Here is a 22366-nt window from a genome sequence, read left to right as displayed (position 1 = left end):
ATTCTGTTATGCTGTTTGCGATTTGAGGCTCTTCTATAAAAATAAGTAGTATTTATGTCTCCTCCCTTCAACCATAAGGCTCGAGAACATTGAATCCAAACTATTTCTTCATGTGTAAGTAGTTCCTAAAACTTTGCTTGTAGTGCCTGTTTCTCAACATGGTCAGCTGCATCATATGGTTTGCGTAACAGTTCATCCAGACGAGTTCGAACTGCTTTCATCTCCACTTGTTGAAACATGAAAGTTTGTTTCTACCATCCTGTCAGTCCACGTTCAATATGTTTGATACGTTGACAGACCTGGTACAGTGGGTCATCATCCACATGTTTTTGCCACGTTGGACTATCTCTTCACACTCACTATGAGTTACCCAGAATTGTTCGAACCTGAATAGAGATTTCCTCTTGCCAGACTGGGGTATTGAAGCCTCACTAACATGTGGACTATGATACGAAGAACTAGGTGGCAAGTGGGTGGTTTGAGATGAGGGAAACAGGCCTCGCAGTTCTACTGTCCACAAGCTTCTATCCAGTCGCCCTTTCGTTTGGTGATCAGACCATATATAGGAGCTTCCACAGTATCCCATGTCAACCAGAGAGCAATCCATCATCAGTTCTCTGAACTCTTGGATTTGAGCATGTCTTCTAGGCACACCCCTCGTCTTCTCAGAATTATCCGCTATCTCATTAAAGTCGCCTACAATCAACCATGGTAGCGTTGATTGGGCTGCAAGTTGTCTCATCAAGTTCTAGGTCTCATTTCGATCTGCCATTTGCGCATAGCTATAGATCCCAGTGAGCCACCATTCATCTGCCACCCCATTCACTCCTATAGCCACATCTACATGTCTTGCACAGTAATATCTGATTAGTACTTGTGCGTCGTTCATCCACAGGAAAGCTATACCTTGGCTATCATCTCCCTTAGGCCAGCCTAGGCAGTTATCAAACCCTACCTTAACTCGTAGGGTTTCCAATTGTTTCTTATTGCAGAGGATTTCTGAAAGGAAGAGGATTTTGGGTTTCTCTTGTTGTATCAAATCGATAAGTGCTCGTCTTCTTGTACTGCTAACTATTCCTCGACAGTTCCACGCTAGAATACGCAGAGCCATAATTCCTAATTGCCGGTAATCTCGCCTTCAGTCCCCTCGTCTTCTCAGAATTATCCACTATCTCATTAAAGTCGCTTACAATCAGCCATGGTAGCGTTGATTGGGCTGCAAGTTGTCTCATCAAGTTCTAGGTCTTATGTCGATCTGCCATTTGCACATAGCCTTTGATCCCAGTGAGCCACCATTCATCTGCCACCCCATTCACTCCTATAGCCACATCTACATGTCTTGCACAGTAATATCTGATTAGTACTTGTGCGTCGTTCATCCACAGGAAAGCTATACCTTGGCTATCGTCTCCCTTGGGCCAGCCTAGGCAGTTATCAAACCCTACCTTAATTCGTAGGGTTTCCAATTGTTTCTTGTTATAGAGGGTTTCTGAAAGGAAGAGGATTTTGGGTTTCTCTTGTTGTATCAAATCGATAAGTGCTCGTCTTCTTGTACTGCTAACTATTACTCGACAGTTCCACGCCAGACTACGCAGAGCCATCATTCCTAATTGCTGGTAATCTCGCCTTCAGTCCCTACCGGCAGCGCTATACCAGAGTCTTGCCCTCTAGGTTTTTATAGAAAAACAACACTGTGCACAGCCAAATAAGATATTTTAATCAGATTGAATATTTGTATTAACTAACATGGAGTTTTATTTTATTTTTTTTCTTTTTCTTTTCCCTTTTCACAAGAATGAAAATCTAGTCTATTTATTTTGATAATTTCCCATATGTCATTTTGATAGTGTACGAAGGAAAATCAACCAATCTAGCAAGAAAAAATGAACTAAATGGTAAAAATTAAAGTATTACAAAGTGAGGAAATTTGGTTAAAGAGGAAAATAAAAAAGATGCAAAATTTATAGTTTAGACTATTTAATGATTTTTTTTGTAGTGTAAACTTTTTTATTTTGGTTATATAGGAGGAGGAAACTCATTTCCTCCTCTCCCTTGCTAATCCACGGGCTTTCGTGTACATTTTTTTTTTGAAGGGGTAGTTTTCTTCTTAATCTAGTGAATTTAATTTTTCTAAAAAGAAAACAAAATATCCAATTTCTCATAAATAAAAAAAAACAAAATATCCAATTTTTCTAAAAAGAAAACAGAATATCCATCTGGCATGCGAGCTGGCACATTGATGCTTACCTATATATTCTGAGGAGAGAGAGAGAATCTCCTCCACTTCTCACAATTCTCACCCTCTCTGACTCTCTCTCAGTTTCTCCGACCCATTTCTACATTGCTTTTCTGTGCCCTATGATATCTGCTTGCGTCATGAGTAAGGTTGATGACGGGTCGTCTCCAATCGGGTCGGAGTCTTATCGGACTCCGTCTCCGTTTAATCGGAGCAATTCGTCGATTTGCTTCCGACCGCGCAGCGCTGCTGCCCTTGCCCTAAAATCCCAACCCGGATTTCTCGATAACGTGGCCGTCAATCTCAGTAGGGTTTTCATATTCTCTGTCCTAGATTCCGAGTTTGTGCTCGAGGCCCTCAGGACAGAACGCGAAAAATTCGCAGAAGAATTGCAACGCCAGAAGATCCGTACTCTAATGTCCATGCGGTGATCTTCTGGCTTACCTTTTCTATTTTTGATTTTTTTATTTTTTTTCTTTCTATTTCTTAATCCTTCTTTGTGTTTGGGGTATGTGTTTTTCTTAATCCTTCTTTGTGTTTGGGGTATGTGTTGGGTATGTGTTTTTCTTAATCCTTCTTTGTGTTTGGGGTATGTGTTTTTGCAGGTCACCAACCCAACAACGATCCAATTGAACAGGTAATAATCGAAATTACAATTACCAATTTAAGTGTTCTTATTTAATTGATTGCCGGTACTCCGGTAAGTATTGGCACCATTGAGTGCTAGAAAAAACATAGTTACATAATAACATGCTTTTGGGGCTTTAAGAGATGTTGGATTCAATTTGCTGAGATATCCAAAGATAAAGTTTCAATATTTTACTAATCTTCTGCAATAGATTGTTCAAATAGATTGCTCTTGCATTGGCATCGTTGAAGGAATTTAATTTTCTGAGTTTTCTGATAGTGTATCGTGTTAAGTCACACCACTGTTATGTTTCAAACTGAGAAAACAAGTGTTGGATCTGCAACAAGGGCAGGTAGATGGGTTGTGTTCTAGGAATCACTCCTTTGTTAGATTGTTAGTTATGCCCTTCTGAATGATAAAATGTGGTACATCTCCTGATCTACTGGATTGGTTAGTCATGACATTTTCTCTATCATTTTTCGTTTTTTTTCCTAGTCAGAGCCCTGCCAATGAATCCAGTTAAACAACCTTCATTTCATTGCAATGGTAATAGATAATTAGAGAAACTTCACTTAAAACCTATTCCATCATTTTTTTTTCTTATTCTTTTGTTTTCATTTAAGTTTTTCATGATTGTGAGAATTACTGTTTCACTCCTTGTTGTGGGGAGATAGTGTAAGGATGTGTTCTTTCCAGTGGATTATTACATTCCTGTATAATGTTGGTATGGACTGAAAACACAGTAAGAAGGAAGACTCTTTTTTTTTTTTTTAAAGAATGAAGAAGGAAGATGATTGTAGTATTCATAGGGAGAGATGATATATATGTGCTTTGGTCAGCATGGGGGTCATGAAAGATGCTATCATATTACTTGCTCAACAATGCTTTAATATATATAAGGGGATTTGATCTAATTAGAATAGTTATATCACTTTCTTTTAGATTAATCCATACTGTTGTATCCTTTTGACTGGCGAGACTAAATTTGGGCCTTATATGTTTAGCATGCCGCCACAATGACTCTTGGCCATTCACATCTTGAAGCATGCGAAATCATGTTTACGGAGCTTGCGAATTTCATTGATGAGGTTTCTTCAGAGACGGAGGGAAAACCAAAGTGGAAGGTACTGTATTTTTGAACTCCTAAAGTCTCATCCAAAGATAATTATGTCATTTTGGCAATATTGTAGAATTAAGTAAATTGTTTGGTCATCTAAGAATATGTTAGTAAAATATTGCTTACAGTGCTTCATTAGTAAAATATTGTTTGCGGTGAATATGGCTGACCATATGCAAATCCCTTTGATTCAGATTCAGAAGTCTCGCCGTGAAGAGCTTCGAATCCATATTGCAAATATATTTCGTGCTGTTGCTGAGAATGTATGGCCTGGCATGCTGGCCCGTAAACCAGTTTTCCGTCTCCACTATCTGAAGTTCATTGATGAGACAACCAGACAGATCCTAACAGCTCCTACTGAAAACTTCCAAGATATGCAGCCACTCCGCTATGCACTTGCTTCTGTTTTAAGATCACTAGCTCCTGAATTTGTTGAGTCAAAATCAGAGAAATTTGATGTCAGGACTAGAAAGAAATTGTTTGATCTTCTTCTTTCCTGGTGTGATGAAACAGGCACCAATTATGGTCAAGACGGTGTCAGTGATTACCGGCGAGAAGAAGAACGTTACAACTCCTCTCAGAATGCTCGGTCAAAAGATTCTGTGGACAAAATATCATTTGATAAAGAACTGAGTGAACAAGTTGAGGCAATCCAGTGGGCCTCCATGAATGCTATGGCTTCACTCCTATACGGGCCTTGCTTTGATGATAATGCGAGAAAGATGAGTGGGCGGGTTATATCTTGGATCAACAGTTTGTTCAATGAGCCTGCGCCTAGGGCTCCATTTGGATACTCGCCTGCTGATCCTAGAACTCCATCTTATTCAAAGTACACAGGAGAAGGTGGCCTTGGAACTGCTGGTCGTGATAGGCATAGGGGTGGCCATCATCGCATTTCTTTAGCAAAACTAGCTCTGAAGAATCTATTACAGACAAATTTGGACCTGTTTCCTGCTTGTATTGATCAGGTATTCATGCCCTCTCTGATCATCATGTTAATACTTTGTTATCTAATACATGTAGAGCAGTTCCTTTACCATAGAATTTAGTAACTGCACCTAATACATGTAGAGCAGTTCCTGCACCCATGAAGGCTAATTAGTCTATGATTTTATATATGCTATACATCGTCAATTGGCTCAGTTCCTTTTTATAACAGTTCATCCTCCTGGACTACATAATAAATTGATGGGTTGTTACTTCATTAGTATATCCATTATATTCTCTGATGAAGGATTGACAACCCCAAATGTATGTTTTGACTTTTTAAAACGTAATCTGACCTTAGAATACTATGCAAGCAGTTTTGCTTTCAATGAAATTGTCAAAGTTAATTATCTTGCATGCACCTTTTGTTCTGAATAAGTTCATATTCCGATTTCTGTTGTAAACTTATTCTATATCTCATAAGTAAGGTTCTCATAATGTGTGGGTCTAGTTAATTATTTTTATACCTTTTTCACTCTTATAAACAATTGATACTTTTGTTTCAGTGCTATTACTCTGATGCTGCCATAGCTGATGGTTACTTCAGTGTGCTAGCTGAAGTCTACATGCGCCAAGAGATACCGAAATGTGAAATCCAGAGACTTTTGAGCCTGATTCTCTACAAGGTGGTGGATCCATCAAGACAAATCCGTGGTGATGCACTTCAGATGCTTGAGACACTTTCTGTTCGTGAGTGGGCTGAGGATGGCATTGAGGGCTCAGGAAATTATCGGGCTGCTGTTGTGGGTAACCTTCCTGATTCATACCAACAATTCCAATAGAAGCTCTCATGCAAACTTGCCAAAGATCATCCTGAGTTGAGTCAGCTCCTTTGCGAGGAGATTATGCAAAGGCAACTTGATGCTGTTGATATGATTGCACAACATCAGGTCTTAACATGCATGGCTCCTTGTGTTTGACGCGAGAATCCGATAAGGGTGCAAACTGTCTCTTTTGAGCGTGTGATTGCGCAGGCGTGCCAGCACCGCGGGGTGCAGTCGTTGGGGTAGTCCCTTGACCTGACTTCTTCTTCAAGCGTTGTGGACGAGGAGAGCACCAACCTCGTCACAGGGTTCTTCTCTAGCCTTTCTGGAAAGGACTTCTGCCTTACGGATAAGGACTTTGGGTGTGATCTCTTCGCGTTCACCGTATCGATACTTAGTATTGTAGACTAAGCAGAGCAATCACTGGGAAGTTGTGAGAAAGCACGGGTTTTGCTAAAGCGTGACTTTAGCTTCTCTGGGTTGCGAGGGCGTTACCCTTGCTTCGTTGGTTGTATCGGTGGCAATAGTACTGGTAGTCGGCTCGCGAGGAGACTAGGACTGGAAGCACGGTCGCCGGGTTGATCTGGTGATGCTGACAGTCGGCTCGCGGGGAGACTAGGACTGGCGTGCGGTCACCGAGTTTCAACAAGGTTGAAGGTTTGCTCCGGGGAGGCTTTGTAATCGCTGGGATTGACTGATTTGAGAGAGGTCTTTGTTATGTCCTCGAATCCTAGTATTTATACCTAGGTCTTCGACTGTTCCTTGCTGCAGAAGGATTATTGATTGAAGTTCTCTATTTAATCTCTGTTACTTGACTCCAATAAGGTTTCGTTTTCCTTATGGATTACGGAATGGGCGAAGCTGTAACCCAAACCCAAGTAGGCTTATTTTTGGGCCGCAGGTATCGGCCCGCTATGCTAAATCCAATAAAGGATCTTGCCAAAATTACTTTTGGGCTCAAACATTGCCCCCCAGGCCCCGAAACACTACTACAAATTTCCCCAAACCCCACTGATTGGAATTAGTCTCTATTGGGACAAAGGAGACTGATAACAGTGGCTAAAGGCATTAGCCACTATGCAGCCACTAATGAGGAATCAGTCCCCTCTATAGCAGGTGCTATTGGGGCAAAGGACACTGAAAAAACAACAGTGGAATAACTTCATCCAAGGCAAGACAGAATCTAAACCCACACTGATGTTAGTGGCTTTGGAATGCCACTGATATCAGTGGCAAATTTATGAGATTGGATTAAAAAAAATAAGGTGCCAATTGGCACCTCTACATTCTTGTATTGTACCTTATACTATATTTCAAAATGTATCATACAATAAATATACTAACTAAAAAGTTACAGATGCACCCATCATCCAACTGTATTATATATAACTAAGACTCTTCATCCCACAGCTGCAACTCTTCTTTGATACGGACAACCTGCAAATTACATCAGGTAGTTAGTTCTTATTCTAAGAATTACACAGATGGACATCTTACATATTAAAAACATTACAGTGAAGCTAGAGGTGTCCCTTTGGGTGAGAGAGAGTGCAAAAGAAAATGTAGACAGAGTGCACGATGACTATAAATCTATAATACGACATGTAATAACTTGAGCTTCCTAGCCAATCCTAGGACAACTTCATGGGAGCAGTACCCATTAAGTAATAACGATATGATCCTATGTTTCCAATAGCACCTAATACCCTAAGTCAACTTTATGAGAGCAGCCAAGTGCAGTATGTATGCAACAGATCATAAAAGTAGTTTATCAGATTAGTAATCTTAGTATGTTTTAACGGCTAGAGAGTAATAGAGAGAGAGAGCAGTAGCTGATATTTGTTTTTATTACTCTCTGACGCTGTCTCTCTCTCCCTTCCAGCAGAAGCAGAAATTGGAAGAACCATTAGACTACAATTTGTCTCATAATGTATCAAGATATACTGACCAAAAAAAAAATGTACCAAGATATGCTCCACTCTCACAGCATAAAATGAAGTAAATCATGCACCACGGTATAAATTTATACCAGAACTTATCGTTGGCCTTGTGCTTTTTAACCTCATTCGCAATACCCAAACCCTGAGAAGATTATTATTTATCGATTAGAATATAAGATAAACATTTTGATAAGTACAGATCATCAGCCTCCACAATGATATGAACTAAACCCAATTAATGAAAGAAATGCTGAAATTGATTATGTAGGCAGCAGAGAGATAATAAGAGGAATACGACTGGAGCAAATTCTAGCCTTATAATACCAATTAGCCAAAATAACCAAACTCACCTCATCACAAAATGAAAAGTTCTTGCATCCTAGGTTGAACAGATTTGAAAAGCAAAAATGAAAACATATAGTAGGAAAATGAGGGGTGTCATTTTATTTCTGGGTATGTTTAAGACTACCAAAGTTTACTGCTGACAATTAGTTGAGCACTCACCATCATAGAAGTAAATCACTATTGAATCTAGGGCACCAAAAATCCTTATCAGAATTATCAAGCAACGATAAATAGAAGGCCAAGGTAGTAACTAAAGTCTTCACTAACATAGATATTTTGGCATTCAATTTTCTTCAGTTGCATTATATTATAACTCGGTTTTTTCAACAGCTGAGTGATGCCATATTGGCAAAACCTGACAAGAAATGTGTGTAGATTCCTTGTAGCTTTTCATGATTGGACTTTCAGTCTGATTATTTCCATACATAAAAGCTCAAAAAAGATTGCAACTCCATGTTTTTACTCCCCTAGTGGTCTGCAAATGCATCATTACAGTTCTCACTTATATCAATGAATTCTTCTTCAGGGTTTTGGCATTTAGCCTGTAATACTGTAACTGCTGCACTAGTTTAGTGTAGCTTCTGAGTTTAGGTCCGTATTATTAGAAGGAATGAAAATTTACCCATGACAAAAGGCAATCAAATAGCAGTGATATAGATATACACCAAAAACAACAAACCAAAACAAGGACGGAACCTATTGGGAAACATGAAAAACCAAGGCAGGTGAGTGTATACAACAAAGACATAGAGATAAGGCAAGCAAAGTGTAGCACCTCCATGTCATGAAAACAGAGAGCTAAATTCATCCACATGTCATTCTATGTGACTGTTAAGTGACCATCCACGAGGTTAGAATAGAATAACGGCATTTCCTGTAATAGAAAGAAAGAAAAAAGATACAAGTTATGCCCTTTTATCCATGTATATCAACAACTTTTGTCCAAAATAAAATATAGTGACAAATTATAATAATTAATCAAAAGAGAAGTAGGATGGTACTAATAGAAAAAGAAATGCTGAAAGCAAGCAATGAATCTATAATTCACTACTTCATAACCAAAAGAGAAGCATGATGTTACTAATAGAATACAACTTGTCTTTACTCAAGTACAGTTTACAAATATTGCAAAAACTTCAAAAATACCTTGCACCAATGGCAATTTGCAGAACTATTTCGGTTGTTCCCATAATCTACTGCTGCAAATTGGGATCCTTGCCATTGACCGTGGACCCAACCGAGAGAATCTCCTTGGCGGTCCTGCTCAGACGAAAACAGAAACCAGATCATGAAGACTTTAGTAGTATTTAAAGTCTTACAAAGGGTAAGCAATAGAGCCAAGAGATTCGTAATTGCCTAGAAGAAAACAGAAACCATCTCAAAGCCACATCGGTGACTCACTTGCTCAGCCCTTCAAGCCGGTGCTCAAAATAGATAAAAGAAATCACTTCAACACAGCACAAATTCCTTCTGCAAAAGAACCAAAAAAGTTACCCTCCATAAACTTTTCCTTTTCTTCAATAAGAAAGAATACGACCCAAACCCAAAAACAAAAACACATCTTCATATGCTTCTAGACCTAATGAACAAAAACCACAAAAAAAACCCTATACTAATTTAAGTGTAAGCGGAAGCCAATGTGAAGCAAAAATTGAATAAAACTCATAAAGGTTGAATCTTTCTTGCCTTGGAGATGCGAGACTCTCTGCTGCGGCAAAGTAATGTTTTGAACTTTAGGGTTTTCAGAGAGCAAAATCAATGTTTTGAATTTCAAAGGAGACTGCTGACAATCTCTTCCTTAGCCATCAATCTGGTCTTCATGATCTTGTTCCATTGCTTGGCGATCTCGAATTCTCGATGACGAAAAGAAAATTGAGAGGATTGACGAAGAGAGGAAATAGAGGGCGTCAAGGAAGAGAAGAAAGAGAGGACAGAGATAGATCTAGATCTAGATCTAGATCTACTTCTCTCTCTACTCACGTTTTTGCAAAATCAAAATAAGCCATTAATATTTAATCCCAACGCATTTATTTACCACCGATAAAAGTCAGTATTGTCCTTTAATCTCCATGCACTGGTCATAATACCCACTGATCGGCAATGATAGAGCCACTATTGTCATTAAACTAATAATATGTTACGTGTACTATTCATATTATCCACTGATGATCAGTGAGAGCAAAAAAATACCCACCAATTTTTCAGATAAGTGTATCACTGTTCACTTTGGGGACTGATTGGTTTATGGTGGCTAATAAAAGGGTGCTATTGGGGAAATTTGTAGTAGTGAAAGCAGGCCCGCGAAGATGTAACTGCTTGAAGGGGACTAGAACGATGTGCCGGTCGCTTGAGACGATGTCATTAATGAAGGTTGCATCCTTTCATTTGCAAAACGCCTTTCTGTCGTATCGTTTCCCTCACAAAATTCCTTATTTAAACCCACGGCCGCGAGACCTGTCACATCAGAAACCCTTCTAGTCTCTTAAACCCAGAAAAATCCATTTCTTCCGCTACCTCCTTCGCAGAAACCCATAAATGGCTCCCCCAAAGAAAATAGTCATCGATCAAGAGGAAGAGTTAAACGAAAAAGTTGCCCACACTTGGGGAACCAACATCGGTGTCCGCATTCGTCTCCAAACACCTATCCATCTACCCCTGCTCCTTCGATTCTCCGACCATCAAACCGGACTGGGTCCAGCACCACAAGATGCTATTCCAGCCGACGCTATTGCTCTCTACGGCCTACCAGTCCGTCGGCCCATTCCAGTCCTCCGAAGGACTCCTGGAGATTTCATTAGCTGGGGCGCCCAAAACCATAGAGCCAAAATAGGGCATTGGCCGTCCTCCATTAGTGCAGCAGAGACCTCTTGGTATCGCGCAACGCGGGTGCGGGATCTGGCTCGCTGGAACGCAACAGGTATCAAGCATACTATCGACCTATGTTTCAAACTTCCTCGCGGTGGCAATCGCTAGCCACTCGCTGCTTTCCTTTGTTTCTGGAATACCGCCACCAACACATTTGACTTCAGATTTGGTCAAATAAGTATTACTCTGTTAGATATTCTCGCCATCACTGGCCTGCCCACCGATGGTGAACCCTATGTGCATGGTCAATTCGATTCTGTCAACTTCACCTCGACCATGGCCCAGCATGGTCGAAGCACCCACAGCGGCTCCTACCTGCGATGGTTGGCGAATTACAGCCGGGAACACAATGCGACCGGCGGAATCGCCTTTCTGGAGTATTGGCTCTGTAAGTTCATATTCTGCACCTCTTCCTGCAAGCCCACTGGTACTTGGACTCTCCTGGCGACGACCCTCTACAACGGCCGCAACATCGGGCTTGGGCAACCAGTGTTAGGAGCTCTCTACCGCATGTTATACCAGGCCACAATGCATCCATTTGAGACTAGCATGTCTGGCCCCTTTTGGATTTTGGATTTCTGGATCCAAACTTACTTTCCATTCTTCCGCCGCGATGACATCCCGCTACTCCCACCGGCCGACCAACTCTTGGGTCGGTGGTTCAGCCGCGAGGGAAGGTACTCATCCCCCCTTACTCCGAGTGTTTTTCTTACCTGTACCTTTTAAATGAGATGTCGTACTGCGTCATAATTTTGGGTAGAAGATTCCCCTCTTTACTTGAATATGGCTTTCTTCCCGGCGATCCTCGCTACACTGATCGCGAACGCTTGGCCTTTCGCCGCGCGATCTCCTGCTCAGACATCAGGATCGCTGCCGAGGAACTCAACTACGAGCTTTACGCTCCTAATCATTTTGCTCGCCAATCCGGCCTTGTCCAATTGGTGCCATTCCCTCTATACGACGCCTGGAACTACAACACTTCCTGGCGCAGATTCGGGCCCCCTCTCGGACCTGTACCGGCCAAAGTATGCTCGCGCTGGTTGATCTTCCTGATTGGGCTCAGGCCATCGACGCCGTGGACGGGACTGAAGAAGGATACGAGACATGGTGAGAAGAGGTTTCCGTCAATTGCTGGACTCAGCAGGACGACGAACTCTTCGCAACACTCTTTGGAGAACTGAAAAACCCCTATCCTGTCGATGTTGAAATGCTCGCTCGCTTCCCTGAGGATGCGACACGATCCCAGCCTCTTCCGGTGACACAACCGACGCGAGCTCCTCGCCCGGTCCAGGCCGGTATTGTAATCCGCGAGCCCCCTCTGGAGGTAAGTATCTGAGCCTTATCTTCTGTAATTTTCCTTTTACTTTCTACTCACCCCTCGTTGTGTCAGGGAACTACGCCACGTTCTGGCGCTCGCACAATTCGTGCTTCCCCGGCCGCTGGCCAGTCTGGAAAGCAGAAGGCGGTGCTTGCAGAGCCTGAAGCTGAAGATTCTTCCTCTGACGATGATAATCCGCAAACTGTAAGAACCCTCTACTCTTAGGATTATGCCTCTTTGCGAGTTAAGTCTAACTTTTTGATTTTGGCAAGTCGCAGCTGCTTTGGCTCGCAAGTGCAACCGCACGGACCCTCGCACTGACCCATGGGAAGATGATGAGCCACTCGCTGATCGATTGGTAAGAGATAAGAAAACCACACTAGAAATTATCCGTCTTTTAGCCCAATTCCTATAACTGTTTCACCCGCAGGTTCATCGCCGGTCCTCCGGACACGCTGGGGAAGGCTCTTCGGCTGCTGGTGAAGGAACAACTGCCCCGTAGGCTCAAACACTTACGGTTTCTAGTAATCTCCCACCTCCCGCCAGCAACGCGAGTGATGTGCATTTGGTTTTGATTCCGGTGCAGGTCATAGACAATAGTTCACCCGAGCTGGAAGAAGGAATAGCCCCTTCAGACTCGCCGCCTGAGGAACCGATCTCTGCACAACCCCTAACGCAGGTAGCGCTTAATCCCATTCCTGATGAAGCAACTCAAGAGCCTGCGCCGATAGCAATCCTGCACGAGCCTCTGTCCACAGAGGTACACTTTTTCTTGAACAAAAGGCCTCAGTCCTTATTTTATTTTCTGTGTACTCTAATAAGCCCTCCTTAACCACAGAATCCTGATCCTGTCAGGGAAACAGCTACCGCTGCGGAGGTACCTGTCGCCGATCCAGCGGACCCCATATGTGGAAATATGGTGATCCAGGAGCCTGCCCCCCATGTCCCTGAAGTGGGAGAATGAGCGAATGTCGAACCGGAGCCAGAAGCGGTCCCTGTTATAGAGCCTCAAGAGGCCCCTACTGCTGCTGATGCTGATGTTCTATTACGCGAGCCTCCTTCCAGGCTGGAAAGGCTTGTTCGCGTACTCGAACTGACTCCTCCAGGAGTTATAGATGAAGCGAGAGATGGGTTACAGCGACTTCTGAGTCCCGAGATCCTACTACCGGGTGCGTCCGCCAGAGCTCAGGAATACTTGATGGTTCTCCGCCACGAGCGAACTATTACTGAGGCTGAGTTCACCGAGATATATAAGCTATTACAAAACCTTCCTGAGCCGATCAATGAACGAACGACCACGACCACACAAGAGAGGCAAGCTCAGGCCCACTATCAAGGCCTTGCACAACAGACAGAGACATCTCGCGACTTCTTGGGCGATAGAGCTATCCTTGTTAGAGACTTGCGGATTACATAGAACCATCTTCGGACTCAAATCCAGGAACTGCAAGCCCAGTTGACTGCGGTGACGGCCCAGCTTGAGCATGAGGAGCCTCTGCTAGAGCAACCCCAAGAGGCCTTCGAAGCAATGTCCCAAAACTTAGCTCAGGCTCTTGAAGCGGCCCGACAAGAGGAGCGAGCTGCTGCCGACGCTAGTTTTCGTCTGGATGAACACTTACTTCGCCTGACCCACGCGGGCCGAAAACTTTAGGCCTCTATTACTATTAGGCCCAGTTTGTATGAATAACATTATATTTATCAAATATATTTAGCCCACTTTGCTTGGCCCAAATATATGCTCAATTTTCGAATTAATGTTTACCTTTATTGCCATTGAAGTTGGTTTGACAAAATAATCTCGAAACAGAGCAGTTATCTCCTTGAAGACTACCCCGCTTCCCACGCGTTTTCAAGTACCTTCATTTCCGAGATCTTTGCATTTAATTCCACTGAAACTCTTATTGATGGCGTTGAAAGTACTTCAACCGTCCATCACACGGTTGAGGCCACTGAACTTGGCTCTATAAATATCAACACCTTGGGGAATTGATAAGCACTAGCAAGTATGGCTTTTCCAGAGATAGTTTCGCAAACCTTACTTCTCTTTCTTCACTTTCTGAGATCTTCTCCCCATAGCCTCATCCTCGGCCCCAAATTCATAGGCTTCATGGCTTAATCTCAAGACCTGGGTAGGCCTCATGGCCTAATCTCAGGTCTAGTGGCATGTCTTTGGTTTCTGAAAATCTGGATGAACTTGCTAGTCTCAGTTAAACCGAAGAACATGTCACGCTCCTAACGCGGCAGAACCCTATTCTGAAGGGTCCCTCTTCTCAGACTGTTCGCGTGGAGCAAAAGGGAGAAGGGAGGAAGGCCACTTTGAGGCCGTCTGCTCTTCTTCCGCGGTCTACCTCCGGGGCTCGATTACGAGACTTCTGTTTTTCCCCTAGAGTTAGATGTGGTTGTGAGTCGCGCTCGCTCTGGATACCAACTCCATCCCGGAGGATATTCAACTAGAAGGGTTGGGATGGATTATTTCCTTCCCTCTTCCTCTGGTACAAATGAGAGCAGCGGCGACTCAGATCAGAGGAGGATCTGGGTGAAGAGAAGAAGAGTGTCAGCGGTACGGCCCAATTTGCTTCTCGCCACCACAAGATCCAGGAACTATTAGGAGATCTGCAATCCTTATGTTTCTTTAAGCCACTTTTGGTCTTGTAATCGTAATTGTAACTGTTTCAATTTGTACTGCTTTTGGCCGCAAAGCCACTCTATGAATGAATGTTTTTTTTTTATTTTGAGCACAAGTAAGAAATATTGTTCTAAAATAAGGCCTCATGTATAGGCCATCATGTATATTCTTAACACACATTGTCAAGGAAAAATCACAACAAAAGTTGGCCTCAAAAGAAGGCCTGGAATTAATCAAAATAAGGCCACAATAAAAGAAGGCCTCATGTTACAGATTGTGTAGAGTGTTGCCCCCCTAGTATTCGTAGGCGAAGCCAACATGTGAGACGAAGGCCACAAAATAAGGCCTGAACGTAAAGATAATGCGAGCCGAGGAAAACTATGATTGCCCCCCTGTCTAGTACGAAGGTTGATCGGGTGGATCGTCGAACTCCCAAACACTAGAGTAATATTTCTTCAGGAATCGCCCGTTGATGGGATTGCGATGGATTTCACCATCCAAATCCTTGAGATGAAAAGCCCCGCACTCCAAAATACGGTGAATAACAAAAGGTCCTTCCCAGTGAGGAGTCCACTTACCGCGACCGGTCAATTTCTCACCAAAAGGCAAAACAGCTTTCCAAACAAGGTCTCCTTCTTTATAACTGCGGCCATGTGTCCGTTTATCAAAGGTGCGAGCGATACGTTGCTTCTCCATGACCAAATTATCCAGAGCTGCTAATCGCTGCTCGCTCAAATCTTCGTGTGCTTGCCACATTGCCTGGACGTAGTCCTCTCCGATCAAATGATGTTGCTCTTGGACGCGTAAGGAATGAACGTTAATTTCCAAGGATAATACAGAGTCGTGACCAAACATGAGTGCATACGGTGTCAATGTGGTGGGATTCCTCTTAGAAGTGCGATAAGCCCAAAGTGTCTCATACAAAGTATCGTGCCATTGTCGAGGGTTCTCTACCAGCATCTTCTTTAGTAGGGTAATAATTATCTTATTGCTAGCTTCCGCTTGACCGTTGGACTGAGCATAATATGGAGTGCTGTGGATAAACTGGATGCCAAAATCGTTGACAAGTTGCTCGACAGGACCTCCCATGAACGCTGCCCCCGGTCTGAAACGAGCACCTCGGGGATACCAAACCGGCAGAGAATGTTACGAAAAATAAACTGGCGAATGGTGGCGCCGGAGGCCTCCTTTAATGGCTCCGCTTCAACCCATTTGGTGATGAAGTCAGTGGTGACGATGATGAACTTATGTTGGAGAGAAGAGTGGGGATGGATCATCCCAATCAAGTCCAGCGCCCAGCCTCGCGCAGGCCAAGGCTTGATGATAGGCTGCATGGGAATGTTAGGAACATGTTGGACTGGACCATGTGCTTGACAATCTTCACATCCTTTGGCGAATGCAATACAATCCTTGAGAATGCTGGGCCAGTAATAACCATGCCGCCTAATAAGCCAACGCATCTTGGGTCCCGCCTGATGAGCCCCACATATCCCTGTGTGCGCTTCACGCATTAATCGTTTTGCCTCGCGGCCATAGACACACCGAAAGTCCATGCCATCTTCCCCACGGCGTCGCAACTCATCACCCCGGAGGAAATAATTTAAAGCGAGAAAGCGAATCTTCCTGTCAGCTGTGGGGTCTGGTCGCTTTAGGTAAGCAACTAGCGGGATGCGCCAATCTACATCAATAGGTTCTAGCATCGCGACCACTGGGTCATCTGGTGGATCAGGCCGTGCGAGACATGAAGGTAGTGTGCGACGCTCAACTTTCAGAATACGCTCACGAACACCATACTTCAATGTAATGCCTGTGGCCAGCTGAGCGAGCTCATTGGCTGCGAAATTGCGCTCGCGAGGGATATACTCCAAATCGACATCGTCAAATTGATCCAGAAGCTCAATGGCACGATTCAAATATGGCACGAGCAGCCAACTTGCACATCGATATGTGTTTTGAAGCTGGTTTATAATGAGCTGAGAATCACCGCGGATCTGAACGTCCCTTACGCCCATCTCCAGTAAGATCTCTAACCCAATAATAAGAGCCTCGTATTCTGCCTGGTTGTTCGTCCATTTGAACTCTAATTGGAAAGAATAAGAGAAACGATTGCCCGTTGGATTTTCCAGAACAATCCCTGCTCCGGCCAATGTTTCGGTTCGTGAGCCATCAAAGAACAATACCCAGGGCTGCAAGGAGACTGTGGCTTGGTACCAAACTGCATACTCTGGGATGCACACCAAATCTGGCCGGGTCGTAGTGGCTGACGCTATTTCTAACTCCTTCATCATGGGTACCTCCAAGGTAGGATGATGTGCTAGAAAATCCACGATGGCCTACCCTTTTACAGCTTTCTGAGGTACGTATTGTAGCGAAAATTCTGAAAGGGCTAGTACCCACTTGCCAATGCGGCCTCTCAAAATAGGCCGCGACAACATGTATTTGACTAGATCAGTTTGAGCGATGATGCAGGCAGTAAAGGATAACAGGTAGTGTCGCAACTTGCACACTGAAAAGTACAAACTCAGATAAAGTTTCTCCATAGGGGTGTATCTTGTCTCACAATCAGTCAATGTCCGGCTGAGGTAAAATATAGCATGCTCGATACCTCCTTCATCATCCTGAGCGAGCAGGTTGCCAATGGAAGCCTCAGCTATTGAAATGTATAACTTCAGCGGAATTCCAGCCCTAGGTGGAACCAACACTGGCGGGCTTGCTAAGTAGGTCTTGATTCTGTCGAAAGCCTCTTGATGTTTAGACTCCCATACGAACTCAGCCTGACCCTGTAATTTCAGCAATGGGGAGAAGGGCTAGATTTTACCTGCAGAGTTAGAGATGAAACGTCTTAGAAAGTTGATCTTACCCAGCAAGCGCTGCAACTCCTTCTTCGTTCGTAGGGTGGTGGTGTTGATGACCGCGCTGGCTTTGTCTTCAGGGACTTCGATGCCTCTCTGATGAACAATGAATCCTAGAAAATCGCCTGCTTGAACTCCGAAAACGCATTTGGCTGGATTCATCTTGAGCTTGTGTTGTCGCATGCGCTCAAATACCTTTCTGAGATCGGTGATGTGCTCACCCTTCTTCTGAGACTTCACCACTACGTCATCGATGTAGACTTCTAAAATCTTCCCCAGTATGTCATGGAAGATCAGGTTCATGGCTCTCTGATACGTTGCTCCAGCATTCTTCAGTCCAAAAGGCATGACCACATATTCAAAAACGCCCGCGAAGCCGGGACAACGGAATGCGGTTTTATGTCTGTCTTCTTCTGCGACTGGAATCTGATGATACCCTGCAGTGCCGTCCATGAAAGATAACAATTCGTGTCCCGCTATAGCATCTACTAACATATCCGCGACCGGCATGGGGTAGACGTCTTTGGGTGTAGCGACATTAAGGTCTCTGTAGTCAACGCAGACCCTCATCTTGCCATTCTTCTTGCGAACTGGCATGATATTAGATAGCCACTGATTGTATTTGGCTACCCTGATAACGCCTGATTTATGCATTTTTTCGACTTCCTCTTTGACGAGGATTTGGGTCTCAGAGTTCATTCGTCGCGGCTCTTGTTTCACAGGCCTCTTGTCAGGGAATGTTGGTAATTGGTGGCAAACCAAGTCCAGTGACAGGCCTGGCATATCCTCATACTTCTCCGCGAAGCAGTCTTTGAATTCATGTAATAACTCAACGAGCCTCTGTTTCTCGCTAGGCTCTAAGTAAGCACTGAAGGCCACTTCCATAGGCTTATCTGCTGTTCCAAGATTGACTTTCTCGGTAGGATCTCTGACCTTAGGAGGTGTGTCATCCAGCGCTGCTGGGGCGAGCTGAATATCGACCTCAGCATCTTGTTTCTGGTCAGAGAGCTCTTCATGGACGACCTCTAAGGTCGCGACCCGATCATTGGCCTCTTTTTCCACTAAGTACGATGATAGTCTTTCGTACAGCGAGTGGAAGGCCTCTATCCCTCCTTCTGGAAGGTCGTAATCCATTAATCATTTAAGGGTTTGGGCACAGCGTGGCCAGGCCTTTCCAAGCCTTCTTTTGCGAGCGTCAGCCCCCACTGTGCCAATTCAGAGGCCGTCACCCCCGTGGGGCGGCCTTTACCGTCGATACCACTGACCTGTAATGGAGTGATAGGCTCCAAATAGTACCTGGCATCTACATAGTTTGCGGAGACGGGAAATGGACGAGGATCCCCTTTAATCACCTCCGCTTTATCTGTCTTCTGGTTCCACATAACGAGCTCCTGATGAAGGGTTGACGGAACACAATAGCTCCTATGGATCCAGTCTCGGCCCAGAATAGCACTGTAGGCTGCATAACAATCTGTCACAAAGAAATCATAAACTCCCTCAGCTGGTCCAACCTTGATGCGCAGGAAAAGAAGTCCCAAGGTTTTTGTTATCGTCCCTGCGAAGTTCTTGAGTGTAAGGGATGTAGACTGGATCTTATCCTTCTTGATTCCGAGCAGGTGCATGGTTCTGGTAGTGATGACATTAACAGCCGCGCCGGTGTCAACCATGATCTTGCTAACTTTGGTGCCGCTCACATCTGCTGTGATATACAAAGGTCTCATGTGTTGGACCATAGCAGGTGTTGGCTTAGTGAAACTCATGAAGAACTCTGTATTATGAGCCTCCCCCGTCTCAAGGAGCACAACTTCTTCCACAGGTGTCGTGACTGCCGATGTGATCTGCAATGGCTGCAAGCTATTTTCTCCAGCTTCAACGCAGTCCTGAGCTGCAACCGGTAGTGCATACCGTGCGGGGAGTACGAAGACCATGTTGCAGGATATATTAGTCAAATCCGTCTCCTTCGTGTCATCTTCCAGATCAAGCTTGGGTTCGTTGACAGGAACGACAGTGTTGAATTGCTTAGCCAAGCGATCGACTAACGACTCCTCCGTAAGGCCCTTTACCTCACACTGCTCGCGCTCTTGTACCACAGGTGTCTGCTCGGGTGCGTCTGGCTTTGGTTCTCCTTCTACGCTGACCTTGGGGAAGGGGACCACTACACTCTGGACCCTTTTTGGCCTCCACTGTAATGTCTCGGCAGTCCTTTCCTTGCCCCCCAGTCTCTTGAAAACCGAGGGTTTAGCTTCTGGTTCTTCGCGAAATAACCTGCGCCTGACATGAGGTCGCCTTGTTGGCGAAGTTTTAGCTTGAGCTGGCGGAGGTACCCTTTCTTCAGTGATCCTGCAAAAAAACACTGGGCTTATCTGCCCCTGTTGCTGGTTTCTGGAGGCTGCGGGGAGCCATTAATGGCTTGGCAGCGAGTGCCTCCATTTCCTTCTGATACTGCTCAGGTGATTTGACCAATTGTGAAGGCTTGATCAGGCCCTGGTCAAGAGCCTCTAGAGCGCGCTTGGCTTCCCCAAACCTGCGCTGCAGCTTCCTTTTCCTAGAAGAGCTTATCTCCACTGCCTTCCCCCTTTCCCTGGTGTACCATTTCCCTTCCTTGATGGTATTGGTTGGAGTAAGTGGGATGTAGGGCTTGGTTAGAATATTCTTGCACTCGGTCCTGGTCATCTCCTCCTATTTCTGATCGCTCACGGCTGCTCTCAGCTTCTTGAACAAGTTGGAATCCTTTGGGGATGGTGATGACTCTGTTTTCTCTCTTTCTCTTGGGCTGGAAGGCTGATAGTTCCGCGAGGGCGAAGCCCACTTGATCGGTGGTAGGGAACCAAAGTGAAATGTCTGCTCGACCTCCTCGTGCGACACCTGAGTGCCGCACTCTTCCTTGCATCGCGAGCATAAGACCACGGGCGAGGCCTGATTTTTTTATTCAGCCTTGCCCCTTACTAGTGTCTCGCCTGCGGAGGACTTCTTCTTTTGCTCATTCGAGCCCAAGTCCAGAGTGGGTTTCCGTTGCTGCTGTTTGGTCCAGTTTACATCGACCATGTTGATCCTAGTATCTGGAAAGGGATCCAAGTCTACTAGCGCTGCCGCCGTGACTGGAGCTTCTACCTGCAAACTACCATTGTTAAGCCATACCTGAATCTGGTCTTTGAGTTTCACGCAATCTGCAGTGTTATGATTCCACAAATTATGGAACTTGCAATACTTCTTCCCTTTCAGCTGTTCTGGTCGAGGAAAAGGTCCAAAATCAGTCTTCACCATCTTCGCAGCAATCATTTCGTCGAGGATCTCATGGGCCTTGTTGGCATCATATGTATATGTTGTGAACTCAGGTTTAGTGAAGGCCACTGATTTGAGCTTAACGGGCTCCTTGGAAATTTTGAGCTGCTTTAAGGATGGATTCTTTTTCCCGGTTAACTCGTAGGCCGCTATATCATTCTCCTCTTCTTCTTCATCATCCTGGATCACCTCTTCAGTGCTATGATGATAATAAGGGTCATAGGTCGTCGGCTGGTAGCTCAGGGCCGCTACGGTACGATGTTTCCCCGGCACATATGTCCCTCTAGAAGCTTTTTCCTTGCATCCGTCTCTCTAAGGAGATGCTCGAAGCTCCCTACCTCTGTGATGAGTTCTCCCATCAACTGAATCATGCTGCCATGCTGCTTTTTTCGTTGACGTGGTTCCAAACCTTTGACCGCCAACTTGACTAACTCTTTTTCGGGCAGGATGACGTTTAACTTGGCTTTCTGGATTTGAAAGCGTTGAAGGTAGGCCACCGCTGATTCTGTAGGCTGCTGGGCCATCTGGGTGAGAGAGGCCAGGTCTACTTCAGGCTCAGTAGTTCCGAAAGTTTCACGGAAGAGCTATTCCATTGTAGGCCAATCCACCACTGTTCCTGGCCGAAGCTTGGAGAACCATCTGAAGGCAGCGCCTGACAGAGAAGTGCCAAAGATCCTGCATTTGAGGATATCATCGTTCTGGTACTGGCCGCATTGTACCCTGAACCTGGCCAGATGCGTCGCCGCGTCCTCAGTGTCTTCCCCTGAAAAAGTAGAAAATATGATATTCTTATAGCCCCGGGGAAAGGGTGCGAGCATGATATGTGGCGGGAAAGGTCCCTCATAGATCCCATCTGGCTGGGCCCTAGGGTTAGCCAACCTGATCATCTCCTCTACTTCATCGCGCCTTACATATTCTGGACCCGGAGGAAGGGGTGGTACTGCCACAGTTTGGCGAGCAGCTTGCCCAGGTGTTGTCTGGCTCACCGTTGCCGGTCCCCCTTCGACGTGTACCACGCGGGTAGTAGCCTGCTGCTGAAGAGTCATCACTGGCTTAATCTCTTCCTTCGACAAGGCTGTTATCTTGATCGGGATACCAGTCTGGTCGAGCCCGTAATAACTCCCTGGCAACTCTTGATATACCATTTCTGTTGTCGCTGTCGTATTGAACGAACGTGGCGGGCTCAGATGAAGTTCCTGCACCTTTCGAGGCCTGTTGCTTTGGTCTGGTGGCCTGTCCGCCTGACGAGGTAGGCTTTTCCTTGCTGCCACCGATAACCAACGCTTGCTCTTTACCCCTCAGTGGTGTGGCGGCAACTGTAGCTGAGGAAGAAGCGGTATTATTAGCCTTCTCGCGCTGATTTGGTGGCACGTACTTGCCTGAACCAGATGGCTGGCCAAGAGAGC

General features: G+C 44.9%; 2 protein-coding genes and 1 long non-coding RNA gene across 3 annotated transcripts; 2 read left to right on the top strand and 1 right to left on the bottom strand.

Moving 5' to 3' along the window:
- The first annotated feature begins 2296 nt into the window (after positions 1 to 2296).
- Positions 2297 to 6022, top strand: LOC112189902. Its single transcript, XM_024329287.2, has 5 exons — positions 2297 to 2663; positions 2842 to 2873; positions 3869 to 3988; positions 4176 to 4949; positions 5475 to 6022. Exons 3-5 carry the CDS (start codon positions 3881 to 3883, stop codon positions 5748 to 5750), a joined length of 1158 nt encoding a protein of 385 aa, XP_024185055.1. The 5' UTR covers positions 2297 to 2663; positions 2842 to 2873; positions 3869 to 3880; the 3' UTR covers positions 5751 to 6022.
- A 568-nt stretch (positions 6023 to 6590) lies between these two features.
- On the bottom strand, positions 6591 to 9970 carry LOC112189903. Its single transcript, XR_002932134.2, has 6 exons — positions 9624 to 9970; positions 9419 to 9487; positions 9164 to 9277; positions 8793 to 8891; positions 7762 to 7814; positions 6591 to 7169 (listed from the first exon to the last, which is right to left on the bottom strand). It is a non-coding gene; the product is annotated as an uncharacterized LOC112189903 (long non-coding RNA).
- Positions 9971 to 10050: 80 nt separating this feature from the next.
- On the top strand, positions 10051 to 13828 carry LOC121051716. Its single transcript, XM_040514773.1, has 4 exons — positions 10051 to 12206; positions 12273 to 12404; positions 12479 to 12558; positions 12631 to 13828. The coding sequence occupies exons 1-4, from the start codon at positions 12090 to 12092 to the stop codon at positions 12773 to 12775; spliced, it is 474 nt and encodes a 157-aa protein (XP_040370707.1). The 5' UTR covers positions 10051 to 12089; the 3' UTR covers positions 12776 to 13828.
- Positions 13829 to 22366: the final 8538 nt, after the last annotated feature.

This window comes from Rosa chinensis, chromosome 2 (assembly GCF_002994745.2).
Source record: "Rosa chinensis cultivar Old Blush chromosome 2, RchiOBHm-V2, whole genome shotgun sequence".
Lineage (NCBI taxonomy): Eukaryota > Viridiplantae > Streptophyta > Magnoliopsida > Rosales > Rosaceae > Rosa > Rosa chinensis.
This window is presented reverse-complemented; position numbering and strand designations above follow the sequence as displayed.